Source organism: Phyllostomus hastatus, unplaced genomic scaffold (genome assembly GCF_019186645.2).
Source record: "Phyllostomus hastatus isolate PE091 unplaced genomic scaffold, TTU_PhHast_1.1 phas_scaffold_78, whole genome shotgun sequence".
In the NCBI taxonomy this organism is placed as follows: domain Eukaryota; kingdom Metazoa; phylum Chordata; class Mammalia; order Chiroptera; family Phyllostomidae; genus Phyllostomus; species Phyllostomus hastatus.
In genome coordinates this window covers 50,311,713-50,331,579 of record NW_025334041.1, presented here as the reverse complement: position 1 = coordinate 50,331,579, position 19,867 = coordinate 50,311,713, and the positions used below count along the sequence as shown (strand labels likewise).

At 37.4% G+C, this 19,867-nt stretch overlaps 1 protein-coding gene across 26 annotated transcripts in view; it reads left to right on the top strand.

Moving 5' to 3' along the window:
• The window catches only part of NRCAM (neuronal cell adhesion molecule), a 319,470-nt gene that overhangs the window by 246,813 nt on the left and 52,790 nt on the right, over window positions 1-19,867 (top strand). For 19 of the 26 annotated variants that reach the window (XM_045827217.1, XM_045827215.1, XM_045827214.1 and 16 more), the window contains 8 exons: window positions 440-636; window positions 2,029-2,151; window positions 4,466-4,636; window positions 5,152-5,208; window positions 7,020-7,131; window positions 10,013-10,197; window positions 11,629-11,760; window positions 19,152-19,295. In XM_045827217.1, coding sequence (XP_045683173.1) covers window positions 440-636; window positions 2,029-2,151; window positions 4,466-4,636; window positions 5,152-5,208; window positions 7,020-7,131; window positions 10,013-10,197; window positions 11,629-11,760; window positions 19,152-19,295 — 1,121 coding nt within the window. The remainder of the gene's footprint in view (window positions 1-439; window positions 637-2,028; window positions 2,152-4,465; window positions 4,637-5,151; window positions 5,209-7,019; window positions 7,132-10,012; window positions 10,198-11,628; window positions 11,761-19,151; window positions 19,296-19,867) is intronic. The other 7 variants (XM_045827219.1, XM_045827218.1, XM_045827226.1 and 4 more) reach the window with 1 other exon arrangement.

Sequence of the window (19,867 nt, the reverse complement as noted above, 5' to 3'; positions counted from 1 at the left end):
GAAACTTGTCTGATTACTTGTGAAGTCCTTTCTTGTCACATTTCAGCCCAGAGCAAATTTTTGTAGCTAGGCTGTCAAAGCTATGAACAATGGAGTTTACAATAAAAATGCTAATGAAGCTCTAAGATAGTGTGTCTAGGAGACCTACTTTCCATATTTCTTTGAAAAATGACAGGCAGTTCATGTGCATTATTTTTTTTATTGAGTCAGATTTCAGCTAGTTCTAATAAAGACATGTGCCTTAAAATGTGTGGCCAGCACTCTTTTGTAAGTCGTGATTCAATGAAACATTTTAGGTGTGGAGCCTATTGCTTTTTACTGAATATTAAAATCTAATAACTATTTCTGAAAACCCATAAACTGCTAGGAATTTGTTAAATAGTAAGTAATTCTGTTTTTCTGGACCATTAACAAGCTTAATCCTTTATGTATTGGGCAGCTTCTCCTGGACCCGAAATGGGACTCACTTTGACATAGAGAAAGACCCTCTCGTTACTATGAAGCCTGGCTCAGGAACCCTCGTAATAAACATCATGAGCGAAGGGAAAGCGGAGACCTATGAAGGAGTCTATCAGTGCACAGCTAGGAATGAACGTGGAGCTGCAATTTCGAATAACATTGTTGTCCGTCCGTCTAGTAAGTGGGACTTGTCCACCAACAGGTGAACCTTCTGAAAGTACGGCTCTGAGATTCAGCATCCATTACGTCACCCAGATACTATTACAAGAAAGAGATGACATTGATTCCAATACTCTGACTTTGTTTGCATGAAAATTATCCTTACTTTCCACTTTACTCTAAACTCCTCAGCCTAATACTTTGCCCATCTAATACGTCTTTTACTTATAAAGTCCAGAATTAAACACAACAGCTAAGAAAAGTGTTTCCTTCCCAAATTGATCTAATTATTAATTTCTTATGTATTTTATGTATGAGCAAACTCCCTACAGCCAGATGGAAATAAATTCAGAATGAATTGGCTAATTGAGATCTAAGTATAATTTTTTTAACATTTCTGTTTCAAAATTTAGGTGGAGATAGAGTGGCCTCACTATCTTGATATTGCAGTGGTCTGTACCCAAATCCCGTCTATAGCCCAAGAGCATGTATTTAAAGAAAAGTGACCATTGGCAGTTCTGGTCATTTTAAAAGCTTTTTTATTACATGTGTAATGTGTTCATTATATAAAAATCAATTATAAATAGACAAAAAATAAATTTAAAAATTACTCATGAATTCTTCCATTCAAGAGAATAATTTTACTGTTCTTTCCAATTTTTTCTAGATATATTTGTGTGTGTTTAAAACAAGTTCATTCTGAAGTACTAGTTTATAACATTTTCTGACTTACCTATGATATATATATTCTCATATCAATCTTATAAATAAGTATAGTTATGTAATTTATAATACTATATGATATTTAAAGGTGTAGTTGTACAGTTATTTGTTTTACAAATCTCTGGACATTTAAATATTTTTCATTCTTTTGTAATGAACATGCTTATAACAAAATCATTACATATCTTCTTAATGATTTTTTTAATATAAGTTCTTAGTCCCTGGCTGGTGTGACTCAGTGGATTGAGCACCAGCCTGCAAACCAAAAGGTTGCCGGTCAGGACAATTCCTGGTCAGGACACATGTCTGGTTGCAGGCCAGATCCCCCATTGGAGTATATAAGAGACAACAGATCGATGTATCTCGTGCACATGAATGTTTCTTTCCCTCTTTCCCTCCCTTTCCCTCTCTCTAAAAATAAATAAATAAAATCTAACATATATACATATATGTACATATATATGTTCTTAGCTTGGAATCACTGACTTAGAATTTATACTACTAATGGCGGTGAATGAAAATTGTCATTTTTTAAACTTTTAACATTGTATTAAAAATAATTTTCTTATTATCTTAATGTACATAAGTGAGTTACTATTTTCCCAAAAGTTTAGTTTACTTTCTTTCTAGTGCTCTTTTCCTTTTTCAGTGCAGAAATAATTTAGAAGCTATTATTTTATTTCATAGGGTCACCACTGTGGACCAAAGAAAAACTTGAACCAATAACACTTCAAAGTGGCCAGTCTTTGGTACTTCCCTGCAGACCCCCAGTTGGATTACCACCACCTATAATATTCTGGATGGATAATTGTAAGTTTTAAAAATATAAACTTTATTTCTTAAAGAGTCTTAGAATCCTTTGCTATCACAATAAATCATTACTTCTTGTGATTCATAAAATGTTTTAGAAATGCTCAGGAAAATAAATGTTCATTTAAATAAATAAAATGTAATTTCATTCATTCACTTGCTTTTGCCATGCACCTGCTATATACTAGGCAGTGCTCTAAATAAACCAAACAAATTTCCTGCTCTCCTCAAGCTTATATTCTATGCTGTGGAGGTAGAGAAGGAAACAGACAATAAATGCTTGTAGAAAACATGTGTCAGTTAGCAGTAAGTGCTATGACAGAAAATAGCAGAGTTTTGAGCAGAGACTTAACAGAACAAGAGAGTAAGGCAGGCCTCCAAATATCTGGGTGGACAAGGAAAAACTGGGGCAAACCCCTAAGATAAGAACACCTGGGGGGGTGTAAAAAACAGCAGAGAGGCCAGTAGTGCATCAAAGAGAGAGCGATAGAAAAAGTCAGACAAGTCCATGGGCTCAGTGCAGGGGCTTTGGCTTTGCTTTGCATCAAGTAGGAGACACTGAGGGAGTGACTTTACCTAAATCCAAGCAAATAGTAATAACATCACTTCGGTATATGTGTGGACAGTAGAGAGGACAAAGGGAGAGTAGGCCTCCTTGTTTGGAGGCCACCACTATAATCTAGGCAAGAGTTGACGGCAACTTGGATTCAGGTAGTAGCGCTGAGTGGGTAAAAATTGGTCAGATTCTGGATATATTTTGAAGGTAGACCCTCTAGCATTTACTGAGGTTGGGATGAGGGGCATGAGAGAGAAGAATCAAAAGTAACTTCAAAGTTGAGGACTGAACAACTGGTAACATGAAATTTCTATTTCCTGAAACAGCAGAAGCCTATAGAGGAGAGGAAATTGAGCTGTTTTGATTTTTTTCAGTTGTTTTTTTTTATTCCCCAACAGTGGCTAATACTTATTGTGTATTTACTAAGTCCCTTTGCTAAGGACTTTATGTGTTATCTCATCAATTTTTTACAACAACCCTATAAAGTATATCTGCTTATTCTTTCCACTTTTAAGGTGAGGAAACTAAGGTACAGAGACATGAAGTCATCCATTAGGCAGCTTAACATGTGTCCACCTGTTCCTGTCCTTGGGGGAATTATTTTGTTGCCCTGCCTCTCCACCCTCCAAAACCTCCTCTGCAAAGAGGTTAGCATGTTAAGGTGGTACATGGTTCTGCTGGGAGACGAGGAATCAGGGCTTTGGATGTGAGAGGCCTATGAGACATCCATGGGTTGATGCCCAGCAGAAGTCAGAGCTACAGGAATCAGAAGAAAGATTCTGGGCTCTAGCTAGCAGTATTTGTGTATGGACCCAGGGGTTGGATGAAGGAACAGAGGGCAGGAAGGCAGGTGGTGAAGAGCAAAGCCTGGGGGACTGAAATCAGGAGCCCCCCCCAGGGAGTGAGAAACCAGCAAAGCAGATGAGAAGGAGCACTGCTGATGTAAGAAGACAGAGAGTGGTGTCTGCAGAACAAGGTGAAGAAAGAGTTGCATTTTAGTGCTGCAACAGTAGACATGGCAGCTGACAGTCAGTCCTCCTGGAATTTAAATTCCAGCATGGGGAGACAGGCCATAAGCCATATATATGACAAATAAAATATTTTATATGTTAAAAGGTGATAAGCAACTCAGAAAAGAAAAAGTAGAGAAGGTGAAGGAGGCTGGGTAGTCTGCAGCATTAAATAGTGTCATCAATGCACCCTGTTGTTAATTGCCCTTTTGCTGCCTGATTCTTCAGTTAGACAAGCTCAGATAGGGTAGGGACCCTAGTGTGGCCAACACCTTGCACAGGGCCTGGCTCACAATTAGGTGTCCCCACAGTATTTGATGTCTGACCCAAGTTGAAGATGCAACACAAGGTAACATCTTTACAAGCTTCCTTAATGCATTTTCCAAAGCATGTGTGCATATGTGTTTAATAATTAGGAACTACTTAAATATTAGGAAAAGCCATGCAAACTCTTTTTGCCAAACTTTTTTTTTTTGGTTTACACTTGCTTCATAAAACACCACTGAACAACTTTAATCTCACCTCTGCTCTACTCCAGAGAAATTAGAGTCAAAATGTACAATTGGAGTTTTAATGTGTTATTTTGTTGTTATTGCTCATAGTTATATGCTTTTATTTGAAGAACTTTATAGAGAAAAATATTCAAGTGAAATTCATAGAACTCTTAGTAGATACATTTATTTTGCTAATTTGGAAATTGGTCACTTTATGATAGAATGACCTATATTATCTTTCTGCCTTTCTTCAGCCTTTCAAAGACTTCCACAAAGCGAGAGGGTTTCCCAGGGTCTGAATGGAGACCTTTATTTTTCCAATGTTCTCCCAGAGGATACTCGTGAAGACTATATCTGTTATGCCAGATTTAACCACACTCAAACCATACAGCAGAAGCAACCTATTTCTGTGAAGGTGGTGTCAGGTAAGAGTTTGGCTTCCTGAATCTGTCTTTCAATGATGTGTACAAATATGTGCAAAATAATAACTATTAGATACTACTAACTGAAGAAAACAGAAGATCCATTGATCAGGAAACTACCTCTGCATAGTGACTAAAGTGTTGGCATGTGTGCTGTAAAGGGCATGCATGCATACCCTAAATACTATGTTTTACATGCTCTGCTGTTATTTACATATCTGTTTCCCTGATAACTTTCTGAATCTACTGGAGTTCTGCACATTTGTATGTGCTTTATGCCCCATGATGCCTTTAATTGGCAGTCCCACAGCTTCAGTTGTATGTTCACATAATACTGGTTGGGGGTAACTGAGTAAATTAACAAGTTTGTCATGTACAATATAAAGCACTCTTTTCGGTTGGTGAGGATGATACTTGGTCAGCATAGCTGTATGTGTTTGCTTTTGTTGCCCAGTACTTTTTTGTACAATACCTTCTCCCCTACTTTTTACATCTTCATAATGTTCTGTTTATTTCAGTGGATGAATTGAATGACACTATAGCTGCTAATTTGAGTGACACTGAGGTTTATGGTGGTGAGTTATGGTGATTGTAACTGATATTCTCTCCTTCATTGTAGAATTTAGTTCACTAACTTCACCTCCATGGCTATTTAACCTTATTTCTTTATGAAATTCCTAGTTACATGTTTAATACCACTAGAATAAATGTATGTTTTTAATGAAATTTAGCTATAAGTTTGCATACATGCCACTAAAACATTTTCTATGTTGTATGTATAATAATGAAAATTATTATAGCTGTTTTCATATAAAGAACCTTTTCATGTGATTTGGAAAGTTTTTTTCATGTATGTTCAGAATTATAGTTTTCATTTTTTGTCTTATTCATAAATATTCCTCATGAGCTAAATAAGAATTGGGAGGGTGCTTGAATACTAACTATTCAAAATCTTAGTAACCTTTAGCCATTAGTAACCATTAAGTGGATTTTGATAGTAAGTCATCATATTTCACATCTGTTTTCACATGACATTATCAATATCATAAAATTAGCAATAGTATTTCTCTTAGTTTTGTTTAAAACCCAGTCACTATCTTCAGTGGAAGTACTATCTCTAAAAATGAAATGTTTGACTTCATTCTTTCAAAAAGAAAAGAATTTGATTTCCTTAAGGGGAATGTGGGTGGTCTCAGATACAGAGTGGATCAATGAAAATTATGGTTTCTGGATATGGGGTCCTCTTAATTATCTATAAGGCAGAATTTCTGCTGTATTAATTTTTTACCTTCGAGATGTGAAGTAAAAAACATTAAGATTCTATCAATGACCAGAGTTCGTATACCACAACTCCTGTCTTATTTTATTTTAATATACTTCTGAAAGATACCAACCTCAAAACCATTCCCAAAGTTATTTCCTAAAGATTTCCTCTGCTATCTCTAAAATCTTAGAAAAACTCTAATTTCTCTCAAGTATTACCTTCTTTATATTCAATTTTTTCTTCTGAGAAATGAGAATAATTATATATATTGCATTTTATCCGATTTTTGTGAGCATCAAATAGTTAATACATTAAAGTTTTGAAAATTGTGAAGGGCTGCAGAATTTGAATATGGGGATTTCTACTTTAAGTTTTTCTGAGAGTTCATCAGACTGTAAAGCCACACTTAGGCAACAGCTCCATGAGAAAGAAGGTGGCCTGCCTAAATCTCCCTGAGAGCTCTGACTGGAGCCCTCCTTATGTTTTCATTGAGGAAACCAATTTCAATTTCTTCAAAATTTGGCACTTTATGGCAAAATTTGCCAGACCTCTATCCGAAACTTTCTAGTTTTGTTTTATTTTCCATAAACCTTGCAGTTTGGAGAGTTTGATATGTTAAACATCTACCACAGATTTATCTCCATGACTAATCTATGGAATTGAGTGTAATGTAGCCCCTGGTATAAACCAAAATAGCCTCTCCATAGCCATGCTCTTCAGAAAAATATAACATTTTCCAGACTGTAAATAGTCCATTTTCTCTTTGACCTGAGCACTAATTTTTAAGTGATGTATATTTTGAGAATGTTATTTTCCTTTCTATGTCTACATTTTGAAATTTTACCTACCCACAAAAAATTCTTAAAAATATAACCCAAATTAAGAAAACATACGAAAAAAGAATAGTTCTTACTATTATTAGTGCTTATGCAACCCAAATGTCTCTATTCCTGGCTGAGAGAGCAACAGCTATTTGTAAGGCAGAGAGTGTGCATGTGTAGTTTAACAAATTTTATAATGTCAAATAGTTTTGAAAAGGGATTAGATTTTTTAGGCAGTGAACTGTGCTTCTAAAAATACATATTCATAACTTTTCATGCATATTGATTTTCTTATTTTCAGCTAAATTAAATAGAGAGAGGCCACCAACATTTTTAATTCCAGAAGGCAACACAAGTAACAAAGAGGAATTAAGAGGAAATGTTCTTTCACTAGAGTGCATTGCAGAAGGACTGTGAGTTAATACTTTCTGTCTTAAATGCTTTCATTTCTTATAAAAACATAATAGATTGGTAGAGAAGTATTAATATCAGAGGAAGAGTCATTGTTTTATACTAATTCCATCAAGCATCAAGAAAAATCTGATAATTATTTCCATTATAGGCCATATGAATCTCATATTATTAAAATATTTTAATGTAATAATTTCTCTGGAAATAAGTATCACTAATCATCTTTTGATTGCTATGGTTATAATTAGGGTATATTATTTTGCTACTGTGTGCAACTAACCACCTCAAAACTTAGTACCTTAAAAACAATAGCTATATATCATCGATCTTTTTTCTATAGGTCTTCAGGGTGGTTGTGCTAGAATGGGTTAGATCCAGCTGACACAGGTAGAGACTGCTCTTGTGCCTGCTTGGTGGTTCAGCTATGGGTTCACAGTTCTGAGGGTCTGGCCGCTGAGCTCTTGGCTTTGAGTTTCTTGCATCCCTCTAGCAGTCCAGCCCAGGCTAATTCTCCTAACAACAGAGGCACACATGGCGTCTTAGGTCCTAGCCTTGGAACTGGCACACTGTTCCTTCCTGTACGTCCTAATGGCAAGTCACAAGCCCAGAGTCTTTGCAAATGTCTCATCTGTGCACACTTCAAAGCCGATGCCACCCCTAGAAACCATGTACCTTTGACAGGAGTTGTGGGAAGGCCCCACTCAGATACAAGACCCACTGTTACATTAGGTACACATTAGAAGCAAGATTCTACCTAGTCCCCTGTTATGCCTGGCACAGAGCAAATGCTATTGATACACGCATATATGCTGAAAACATTGAATAGACTCTCAGAAATATATTGTGATCACATGTGATCTGTGCTGTCCTTGACCTGCTAACTCAGTAGTCTCACATTCGTTCCTAGAATCAGCCTTCAGGTACAGCTTTACTGCCAGAGACACAGGAAGGCCTCTTCTGGCCATGTCAGGAACTCACACTCTCAAGTAACTGAAAACCAACAAAGTATTAAAGTATATTTATCTTGCCCTAGAATTAAAAAACAGAAGACAAAACCATTGCAATTTTCATAATTGTTGTGTTAAAAAGTGTTTTAATCCACCAACCTTCGACCCTTTGGGAGTAGAGGTACTCATTCTCACAATTTAGTGATCCCCCTTCCCACAAATGACATACTAAAAAAAACCCTAAAAACTAAAATATGATTGATATTTGGAAATTGCATTGAACTTCTAAAAATTTTTTAAAAGCTTGGAATATTATAAAACTAAGATTGGAGCTCTATCACTTACAAATCAATAAGCATAAGACTCATGGAATCAAAATATTTCTAATTCCTAACACCTGCTCAGCAGAGTAGCAGACCTCCAGAACAGTTTATGACTTAGTGAAGCCATGATCTCATGCTTCTACCTGCACCACCCTCTCAACCTCCAGACTGTGTGAGATGCAGATTAATCTGACTATAAGGAAACATCATAATATGCTGTCAGATTCCACATGTATAATATCTTCAACTTTTCAGAATTATTTCACATTTTCTACCCCTTGTTATAGTCACAGCATGTCTTATTTTAGAAGCCATTTCATCAACTATGCATGTTCAATTATTTTTATTCAACCAAATAAACCAAAATCAATTAATCCCACTTGCATTTCTAATGACAAATATTGTGATCTTCTTGAGGACCTGGATCATTCTTTTTTCATCTTTATCTTCCCAACACACAACTCAGTGCTTGGCCTATAGTTCAGTGCTTAGTAAATGTTTGTGTCAAATGGACTTTTATTTTACCCTCATGAAAACCTTCTAAAGCCACTTGATGTTACCCCCAGTAAGACAGCTAAGGAAACTGAAGCCCAAAGGTCAGGGATCCAAGGTCAGAGAGCAATTTAGGGACAGGGTTGGCACTTTGAAGTAGATACTTTAACTTCAAGCCTATGTTATAGCTTTTCTTCTCTATATATATTTCATAATTTAATGAAAAACACCATAAGAAATGGTGTGAATAATAAGTGAGTTTATTCTTATCAATTGGTTTAATATTTTAAAATATAACTAATAATGAAATTAAGAAAGAGTGCTATTTCTCTAATTACTTCGTTTACACTACTAAATAGCTTGCTATTAAATAACAAGCTTTTTCCATTTGATATGGAAACATGTGGAAAAGTTCCTGGACACATTACGTGTTTCATCTCTTTCTCTGTGCATCTTTAACTCCAGCAGATTAAAAATTCTAGCTCAATATCATTAATTTTATGGTAATTCTTTTTTTTTAGATTTTTAATTAATTATTTATTCATTTTTAGACAGAGGGGAAGAGAGGGAGAAAGAGAGGGAGAGAAACATCAATGTGTGGTTGCCTCTCAAGTGCCCGTAGTGGGGACCTGGCCCTGAAACCCTGACATGTGCCCTGACTGGAAACCGAACCACTGACCCCTTGCTTCCTAGGCCAGCACTCCCTCCACTGAGCCACACCAGCCAGGGCAATTTCATGGTAATTCTTTTGGCTGACATAGTATCTCCATGTAAGATTTTCCAAGTGTGCCTCATTGATCAGAACTTTGAAGTAAACATTTAGGACCCTTCAGTAAAGTAACTCATGCTGGCATTCTCACTGCATCACTGAACTCAAAGTTCATGTGATGCACCGTAAAGTAGTACAGTTCTGCTTATGTGAAAATGGTAGTTTATAGCTTTAAATATAAGGTTTTGAGCATTATTTATAAAAGTGTGATGGTAATGTACCTATACACTTCTCATTAGCTTTATGAGTATATAAAGAATTTGTGACAAACTTGCATGAAAATTCATCCTCAAAAGTAGGTAGGTCAACTTCTTTCTTTGTATCATCATCATTTATTTCTTTATCTTCTCAGGCCTACGCCACTTATTTACTGGATGAAAGAAGAAGGAACACTACCCTTCAACCGGACATATTATAAGAACTTTCAGAAAACGCTACAGATCCTTCAGGTTTCAGAAGCAGACTCCGGAAATTACCAATGTATAGCAAAAAATGCACTAGGATCTATTCATCATACCATTTCTGTCACAGTGAAAGGTATATATCATTGTTTAAAATGCATTGCTCTTGTATTCGTGAGAGGCCCTTAATCTTCAATTAGCATGCCTTTCATTATATTCATCAATACTAATAAATGTGAATTTATATCAAATTTATGGTACCTTGAATCTCTTCTCATTGCTATTTATGGTGTAGTGTATCTAAATCAGATTAATAATTATCTCCCCCCAAATGTTTCTTACAAAAGAATTCCAATTAATAAATGTAGAAAGAGGGAAGGAAATGGAAAATCACCATTATAATCCCGCAGTTATCACTGCTGCAGGCAAGAGCCAGTGATGAATGCTAAAATTAGTGGATGAAACCTTAAGGGGAAACAGGATATTTGCATAGCCTCAAAGTATCTCCACCCCTGCCCCTGTGGCTAAAAAAAAAATTTAATTACTGAGGCAGTTTTAACATGTCTGCTTATTCTTTAAGATTTCTCCCCTATGGAGATCAATTAATTTCCCTGTCCTTGAATGTGGGCTGAACTTATTGACTCACTTGCAAATAGAGTATGGAAAGCAGGAAAATAATCACATTACAGTAGAGAAACCTGTCAAACATCACCTTAACCAAGTGATTGAGATTAACACAACCAGTTATAAGTCATGTTGATACCCTGTACTCCCTGATGTGATGTAATCAGAAGGGTCTATCACCCAAAACCTCAATCTAATCATAAGAAAACAAGCCCAAGTTGAAAGACATTCTACAAAATAACTAATCGGTGCTCTTTTAAAGTCTAAAAGTCATGAAAGACACAAAAGACCAAGAAACTTTCGAATTGGAGGAAGCTAAGTAAGGAGGCATGACAAGTAAATGCAATGTGGTACCCAGGACAGGGATTTGGGACAGAAACAAGGCAGTGGAAAAGTGGAGGACATTCTAATAAAGTGTGTAGTGTAGTTAGTGGTGTTGTACTGATGTTAATTTTTTGTTTGGATAACTGTATTATGGTTATTTAAATGTTAACATTAGAGAAGGCTGGATAAAGGGCTTGTGGGAACATATATTAACTTTGCAACTTTTCAAAGTTTTAAAAATTGCTTCCTAATTTTATAATTACCTATATACTGTGGGGCTCAGAATTTAAATTCACATTTTACCTCTATCTATGCCTGTAAATTGCTTACCCTTAGATAAATCTTTCACCTGTTTAATGTACGATTGATTAATGTAAAGCAGATGATGATAATTGTATCAAAAATGTCTAAAAATAATACATAGATATCAGTGAATCTTTTTACATATTCTCTTGAAAATCTGAAGTATGTTTGAAGCACCACTTATAAATCTATTCACACTAAAAATAAAACTAACATGTTTTGAAAAATAGTTTTTATTAAAATACTTTAATGTACTAAATTTACTAGAATACTTATTTGATTCAAATTTTTGTATTTTTTTCTTTCCTCTATAAAGCGGCTCCATACTGGATCACGGCACCTCAAAATCTTGTGCTGTCCCCAGGAGAGAACGGGGCCCTAATCTGCAGAGCTAACGGCAACCCCAAACCCAGAATTAGTTGGTTATCAAATGGAGTCCCAATAGAAAGTAAGTTTCCTTAACTGGCTCCAGTTGTGGTGTCTTTTCAGAGCATAGCTACATCTCAACAGGGAAAAAATCGTGGCAAAAATAATTTGGCTTAAGGACGTTAACCATATATAAGTTAAATAGTCTCCAAATTACTTTTAGATTTTTATCTTACTACCTTTTGGTGTTTATTATGACTGAACATTTTGTACTATAATGGTATGTGTTGATTGGGACTTGGGGACATTTCCTTTGTTTGTTTGTTTGTTTACATGCATCATATGAGGAATGGCAGGGTCAGAAATAAAAGTTAACTGAGAAGTTCAGATTATCTTCTTTGTTCGAAATTTGTAGAGGTTTGTGGAAACATCTAAGAATCAGAGGAGGTGGGTTAGGGTTAGAGCCAGTGGTATAAAAATAAGAAACACAGCTGTCTTAATTTAAGGAGTTTTTATTCCTAAATATAACCCAGATGTTCCCAAGTTCTCAAGGCTGCAGAGGTCACTGTCCCATTGAATACCTAGAGAAGAGCACATCCTCTCACCCCAGTCATGTCTTTGACCAGCTTCCCTGAGTCCTGGCTGCTGAGTCACTTCTCTTCTGCCACCTTCCCTGGACCCCTCCAGGCAGTTTTCTCAGCCAGCTTCTCCAGGCTGCCACTCTGCTGTCCAGAGCAGTCCCTCAAGTGTGGCCCCGGGCCCTTCCATTAATTTCCTAAATCACAGCAAAGACCAGTTTTACACAAAAGTGGTTAAAGGCTTGAGGATAGTAGAAGGGGGCTATAGCAAAAGAAAAGAAAACTAAAAACAAATATTATACCTCTCTGCCACTGGATTCCAAAGCCATGGCCATGTGCAGAGAGCCCACTGAGTCTCCTCTTTCTCAACCTCACCCACCAACTGCTGCCCAAGGGAGAATGTTAGAGCTTTTCCCCTTCTTGAAGTGCAGACCTTCCCTTAAACCCAGAGGAAGAGAAAATCAGTTTCCTTTTAAAACCCAGCCTTAGGGTCACCCTTTCAGTCAATAGCATAATAATCTGCAAAGATACCCTTTACTCACAATAAAGACAACCTTTTAGGTTTATGATGTAGAGCAACTTGGACCCTCATTCCCTCAAGACAGAATCAAAAATTGGTTCTTTATTTCCATAACCAAAGGTCCATTAAACTGGCTTATCTGAAACAGTGTTTACCCTAAGATGACTCTAAAAACTGCTGGCAGATTTGGAATGGCACAAGTCCCTTTTTCTCACCACCAAGTTCTTACATTTTTAAGTCTAGACTGAGTAAGAGCACCCCGTTCCATGAGTATTTTTTAGGAGTTTGTTTTTGTCACACGGAAGTTATCAGATGTAGTCATAAGTCACATCATGACTTTTCAGTCAACAACAGAAGGCATATACAACATTGATATACCATTCAGCCTGAGTGTGTGGTAGGCTGTACCACCTAGGTTTGTGTAAGTGCACTCCATGGTGTTCACACAATGACAAAATAGCCTAATGACTCATTTCTCAGGACGATCCTCATCATTAAGCAGTATATGGCTATACTCTGAAACAGATAGCCTGTAAAAGGAAATATACCCCTGGGAGAAAACAGATTCTAAAGCAGATTTTAACCCCAGCAAGTGGTGGTTTGGATGTTTCTACTAGCGATTTTAACCATGATCAGAATCAAGAACTGCAGAGTGGTTGTGCATTGGGAAGCTGTTACCATTCTCAGAGACATATGAATGAAAACAGAAAAAATGTGAAAGTAAGCCCAGAACTAAAATAAGTTTTGGGGTACATTTTCTGCTTTTCTTAGGAATGCACGGCAATAAAGGATGGAGCATGCTCAGCACTTGGACACCATATTTTACAGCTCAGAGGCCTGTGCCCATTTATGGAAGGTTAAATGGGCACTTGAGATCTGGCTTCAACAGAACTCAGTGGGCAGAGCCATCCTCCTAGCCACACAGCAGGAAAACCAGGGAGCCAGGGAATGTTGAAAAGATAAATCCTTGAGCTTGGCAGCCAGAATGCAATCATAAGCAAGGAAAATTGAGACAGAAATGGGTTAGTAACACAAGAAGAAGGGGAGATTAAATAATGAAGTTGATCTTTCCTCCTTATTCCCTTGGCTTATTGCCCTTCCAACCCCAGCATAGGTGTTATATTAAGAGCTTTATAGACATGCCTCTTTAAATGAAATGTTTTTGGGGAGGATCAACTATGAAAGGCCTGCTTTGGGCAGGCATGGGGAGGGGGGTTGGCACAGGACAGTAGTCTCAGGAGACAAGGAAGGCCCTTCTACTATAATCCCAAATCATCTGATTAGGTCCAAATTGAAAAAAGAACAAAAATCCCTCAAGTCAGGTTCCATATTAGTTCATTTCTTCCATTTCAAAAGTATTTAAGTCCCCACTGGAAAGAAAGCAGGAGATTGAACAAAGATAGGATCAGAATTCCAGAGGTACCAGAGGTCCCTCAACCTCTGACGTGCCTCAGAGCAGTCCCTCTGGTGCACATGCAAGGGGAAAAACACTATGCAGTATGGCAGCAGACAAGAGCCCTCCCATGGCCCACCGGGCTGCCCCATGGTGCCGGGAGAAAGTGCTATATGTTTACACCACAGTGATGTGAAGCATCCATGAAAGATTTCTTTCTCCACATTTGGTGGCCATATTAAATGTGTGTGGATTGCTTTTTCTGAATCTCATAACTAAGAGGTAAATTGCTCAGATACCTGTTAGGAACGAACATAGCTCTCTGCACAATGATACTACAGGGACACCTGTGTTAACTCTCTCCACCCTGAGCAGCTGGTCTACCTACAGCTTCTGCTGAGTGGCCTTTTGGCTAGACACTAAGTCATAAACAGCTAAGTTCAAAGTCACCCCGGCATGCCCCCATCTTGTGTTATCCTACCTTGATCCAACATAAGGAGTAAATGAGGAAGAAAAATGTCAAGAATTTCATGTAAGTTCAAGGAGCTTTGTGCCTCTCCACCTTGCTTGATGGTACCCCCTATGAATTTAGAGGACCCTAAATAGAATTGCCTTTGAGGTCTGGAAACAGGGGACTGGGGCTTGTTTCTCATCTGCAGTTTGCTGCATCCAGCAATGACGGGTCCAGGGGGAAGGGTGGCAGAGAAGCAGGGGTAGGCAGAGCAAAGTCTGTAGCAGTGTAGAGTGGCACAGAATTGTCACTTATTCCTAACCTTCAGGGGGGCCTAGACTGGGCTGCAGAAGTTAGCTGGGAACACAAGCTGACTTGCTGACAACACATTTCACCAAAGAGGCTGCTGACACCTTGGGTAAAGCAGCTGCTGAGAATGAGGGGCAAAGAACAGCTGTGCCTCTGCAGCATTATCACACAGGGAGCTAGCTGTGTAGCATCCCCCCCAGGTGCCACACAACAGAGACACTGTCAGGGGACCATACTCCCAGAGACGCAGCCTCCCAACACCTGACTTTCAGGAAATCACCTAAGGACAGTGACACTCCTGCAACCTCTGCAGGCCCTAGCTGCAAGTGCACATAAATACTATAAAAGGAGAAGCAGGATCAGGGAGAGAGAGGGGTTTTTTAGCAAAATGGTGTTAGTGATTTGTGACTGTGTATTCCAGACTTGGAGCCTGTTTTACAAAACTGGGAGAATGAACTCAACAACTGAGCTCTAATCTCAATGTCTTCCAAAGCTCTGTCCCCACAGAACTCACCAGGTTACTTTAAACTTTTCTTGGAGCAAAAAATAATCTATGAAATATGTAATTTGTCCAAGTCTACCAAAAATATTTTTTAAACAACCTATAGAAGTCAAGAAAAAGAATATAGACGCAGTGAGCTGGTGCTGAAAGAGAACTTTGATTTTACCACATGACTGGCAGTGTCTGGGATAGTGTGGAAGTAGAACCCAGGACCAGAAAGAAAATGTCCGAGGCCATGGCCATGTGCACCATAGTTCACATCCCTGTTGGAGGAGACAGCAGGAGAGCCTAATGCTTGTAGATCTGGAATCGTGTTCCATGTGAGTTGTAGGAGCATATATAAGGGAACACATATAAGATCACACCATTATTACGTTAAAAGGAATGAGAATCACAGAAGACTTTTTCCTAACACAATTATGTATATTGCTAGCATTGCAGTGAGAGACTGAAAACCAGAAACACATGATAAGCAGCCAGGGGAATGGAGAAATAAAGCAGGATATTCCCAAGATTCCACCAAGGCATCGCCCTTCTGTTTCTCAAAAGTAAAGGGCCCAGTTTGCATCCCCTTATAGTGGATGGAATAAGTAATTGAAGAGGAAAATTTATCTCTTCATCTAGATACTTGTTTGGGAATATTATTCCCAAATGTTCAGATTTCTGGAGACATTTATGAAACAGACTAACTCAGAAAAGCTGAGCACTGATCTCATGTTAAACAAACTATGAAGTGCTCCAGTATTGAGTTTCTCATTTTCAAAATACATATTCTATCCAGTTAATCTAGTTCACAAAGTTCTTTTTAAAATATTAAATTATAAGTATATTATGAATAAAATTATATAATAGATATAAAATATTTTAAAATTGGTAGTACTCTATACATGTAAGATGGCACTAATTATTATTCTCATTCTCTGAATGTTGGAAGTGTTCAGAGTTTGGCTGGCCATGTCAGGACAGTAAGGATAAGGGAAAGTATTGTGGAAGGCTGTCACCCCAGTTCTGAACCTTACCCTCAGGGCTTTAAGTTACATGCAGTGATCTGATGCTCTTAAATTTCTTTCTCCAATATGCATTTATAGCAAATGAAAGTAATTATTTCCAGAATTAATTATTATTCCTTTGGATAACTTAGATTTGGATGCTAGAGAGTTATTCCCACCCAGTAGCGAGCACAGAGCCCAAAGGCTTCAAGTATCTCTATACTAGCAATTTCATTCTTTGTCCAAATACCAGCTGAGCCTCTGTATGTCATGGGGACAGTTCCTGGGTTTGTTTGCATTTCATTAGTAAGTGCATAAGGAAAAGGTGGCCCAAACCCCATGGAGAGAGACCTGCTATTCACTACTCTTACTTAAAGGTTTATTTTATTCCCAAATACCTTGCCAAAAATATGCAAAGCCTGCTCCATTTAGTGAAAATAGGGCACATACAGTTGGATGCCTTTCAGGTAGAGATTAATATCAAAAAGTGCAACTGTGAGCTGCATAAAACCTTTCAAAGTAGGTTATGTTGTGATGTGATCGATGAGAATCCTTAATAGGGGAAGTTTGTCCTCCAGCTTCATTTACTGGCTGGTCTTCCATGGTCATGGCAATGTAACTTTTTAAAATAACAATTGTGGTTAAGAAACATATAACATAAAATTTACCATCTTAACCACTTTAAGTGTACAGTTCAGTAGTGTTAATATATTCACCTTATTATAAATGAGATCTCCAGAACATTTCCATCTTCCAAAACTGGAACTCTACACCGTTAAACAACACAGGGTGCTATAACTCCTCAGAGGTTAACATACTTAAGGAATTAGAGGAGCTCTTCCCACTCAGTCTGCCACCCATCAAGACAGATTTAGCCAGAGCTCTTCCTGGGCCTCATCACTGCCTAAAGTGCCAATCACTCAGTCCCGGCCCTCCACTGCCTGGCACAAGCACAGAGGTGCAGTCCAAATGGACATGTGGGCATACTGGGAGTCCCCTGAGGAGTTCCAGCAGTGAGTGTCCAAGTGCTGGGTCTAAAAATGCTAAGAGTAATTGACAGAGAATGAGACTCAGAAATGCTGCTCTGTCCTAGCATGCTTTATTGAGGCAGTAGATGGGTATCACTGAGAGTGTGTGAGTCAAAAAGACCCTGAAGATGCTAGACTTGAGATCTGAACCAATGAAGCTGACTGTCCTGAGGCCTCCATTCTCTGGGTACCTGGCTACCTAGCTACAGCTGTAGTTCACTTCCTAGGTCAGTGTGACATTTCTGTCCTTTGCTGTAGTTTATTGGTGAAATCTATACCTATTCAAGGAATTAGAACTTATATTTGTCTTCTGGTTAGAATAACATGTTTCCTACGGCAATTTTAAAAATGCCACAGTCATAAACAGGAGATACGAGTTAAGATGCTGACTCAAGTATCTTGGCATAACCAGACCACTTGGACCATCTAAGAGGATTCATAAATTAGCTATTAATTGTGATCAGAGTGTTGAACAACTACATACAAATCTGTATGGTAGTAAATTTGTGTGGTTTTAAGCCACTAGGTTTGTAGTAACTTATTATGGCAGCAGTAGAAAACTAACGAAGAAAGAATGAGCACAATACTTTGAATATGGGTAGTAAAACAAGGATTAATAACTATATTTTGGCTTATTTTTATTAGTGAGTTAATAAGTCACAGATGAACCAAATATTTGAGACTTTGAAATAATGAAGGAGTTTAAATGCAGTGATAATCATGTCTTAGATGCACATACTTTTCCTGTCATTGAAGAGGAAAATAGTATGTAGAATGAAAGTAAAGTTCACCTTAAACGTACAAAAGCAGTTTAAGAGAAAAGCTGCTGTTGTTTCATTTTTATTTTGATGAGCATGCTGAGACAGATACCTATCATCCCTTTTAACATACCCTCAAAGCAAGGCAAGCTCCCAGCCTAAGGTTTAGCATTTATAAAAAGGAATTTATCTCCAGTAGCACAGCACCTCCCAATTGTTGGGCATGCCTCAGACATCATTCTCACATATTGTGTTTCCCAACCAGTTTCTTTCTGCTTCTGCTTAAGGATCAATCCTGGAGTTAGCATTTTTTAAATTACTTGAGAGATTTAGCTGAAAATACTACCTTCAAGAGAAAGTTTACACAATCTATTTTTATGTCAGCCTCAGGGATTTCCAAAGCAGGAAAATAAATATCTTCACATTTGATTATTAGTTCTGTATTTATTTACTTATTTATCTAGTTATTTCAATAAGAGGCTTCTAAAATACAGATTTAGATTAGCTAGAGGGTTTCTATAGTTTTTTACTTGCTTTGCCATCTCCTCTTAATATATTATTAACTTGCCTCCTCATAAATGACCACAGTTTCTTTGTGAACAGGACAATGTTTTCTTAAATTTGTATTGTTGCTTTCACCTAACTTGTGCTTTTCTGCCCCTGCATTTCTCAAAATAATATTCAGTCTTACAGAGTCAATCCACTTAAAGCTAAATGAATATTGAGCATATACACCCATGTTAAGTGGTAACTAATAAATTCTGAGAAAGAAAAATTAGGCTTCTGCTTGGGTTCATGGTCTTGTCCTTCTTACTGGATATACATCAGTCTCCCTGTATAATTAGTCTGTATTTCTGTTTTGCTTACTATAATGTAGGCTTCAAGCTTTACATCTTCTAAGCAAAGAGGAATAAATATATACTTTTTATTTTTACACCTAAACAGTTGCCCCTGATGACCCCAGCAGAAAAATAGATGGTGATACCATTATTTTTTCAAATGTTCAAGAAAGATCCAGTGCAGTGTATCAGTGCAATGCTTCTAACGAATATGGATATTTACTGGCAAATGCATTTGTAAATGTTCTGGGTAAGCTTTTCCTTTATTAAAGACATGGCAGATTAAGGTAATGACTTCTGTTGTTTTCCATTCATTCAGCAAAAATGGAATGAGCATCTACTATGTGATATGGAAATGCTTAGTACTTGGAGCGATAAGGGATGTAGAAAGATGAATAAAATACAAACCTTGCTCTGTCTAAAGGGTCTTGCAGTCTGCTCTTAATGTTCTTTCATAACACGGTATCTATCATGGGATATTCTACTTATACAAATAATCAAATAGTCATTCTTCTATGTTCGCAGATGGTTAGACCAGGTATCAAACCCCTCAATGGGAAAATATCATTGATCTGTCATTAGTAACAGAATATTAGTGCTGTTCCATCCTTAGAAACTGACAACTTGAATAACAATTTCATGATTCTGAAAACTATATCATATTCAAATATATTCTGAAATGCTTGGTTTATGTGAATATTGTATTTCTCATAATGGACAAAACTACCAAAATACCAAATTTGTTAAAATTTTATGTGAGAATTGTTTTCATGGTGCCAGGAAATTATATTTCAATTTCAGTATAGTAGGCTCCCTTGCAAA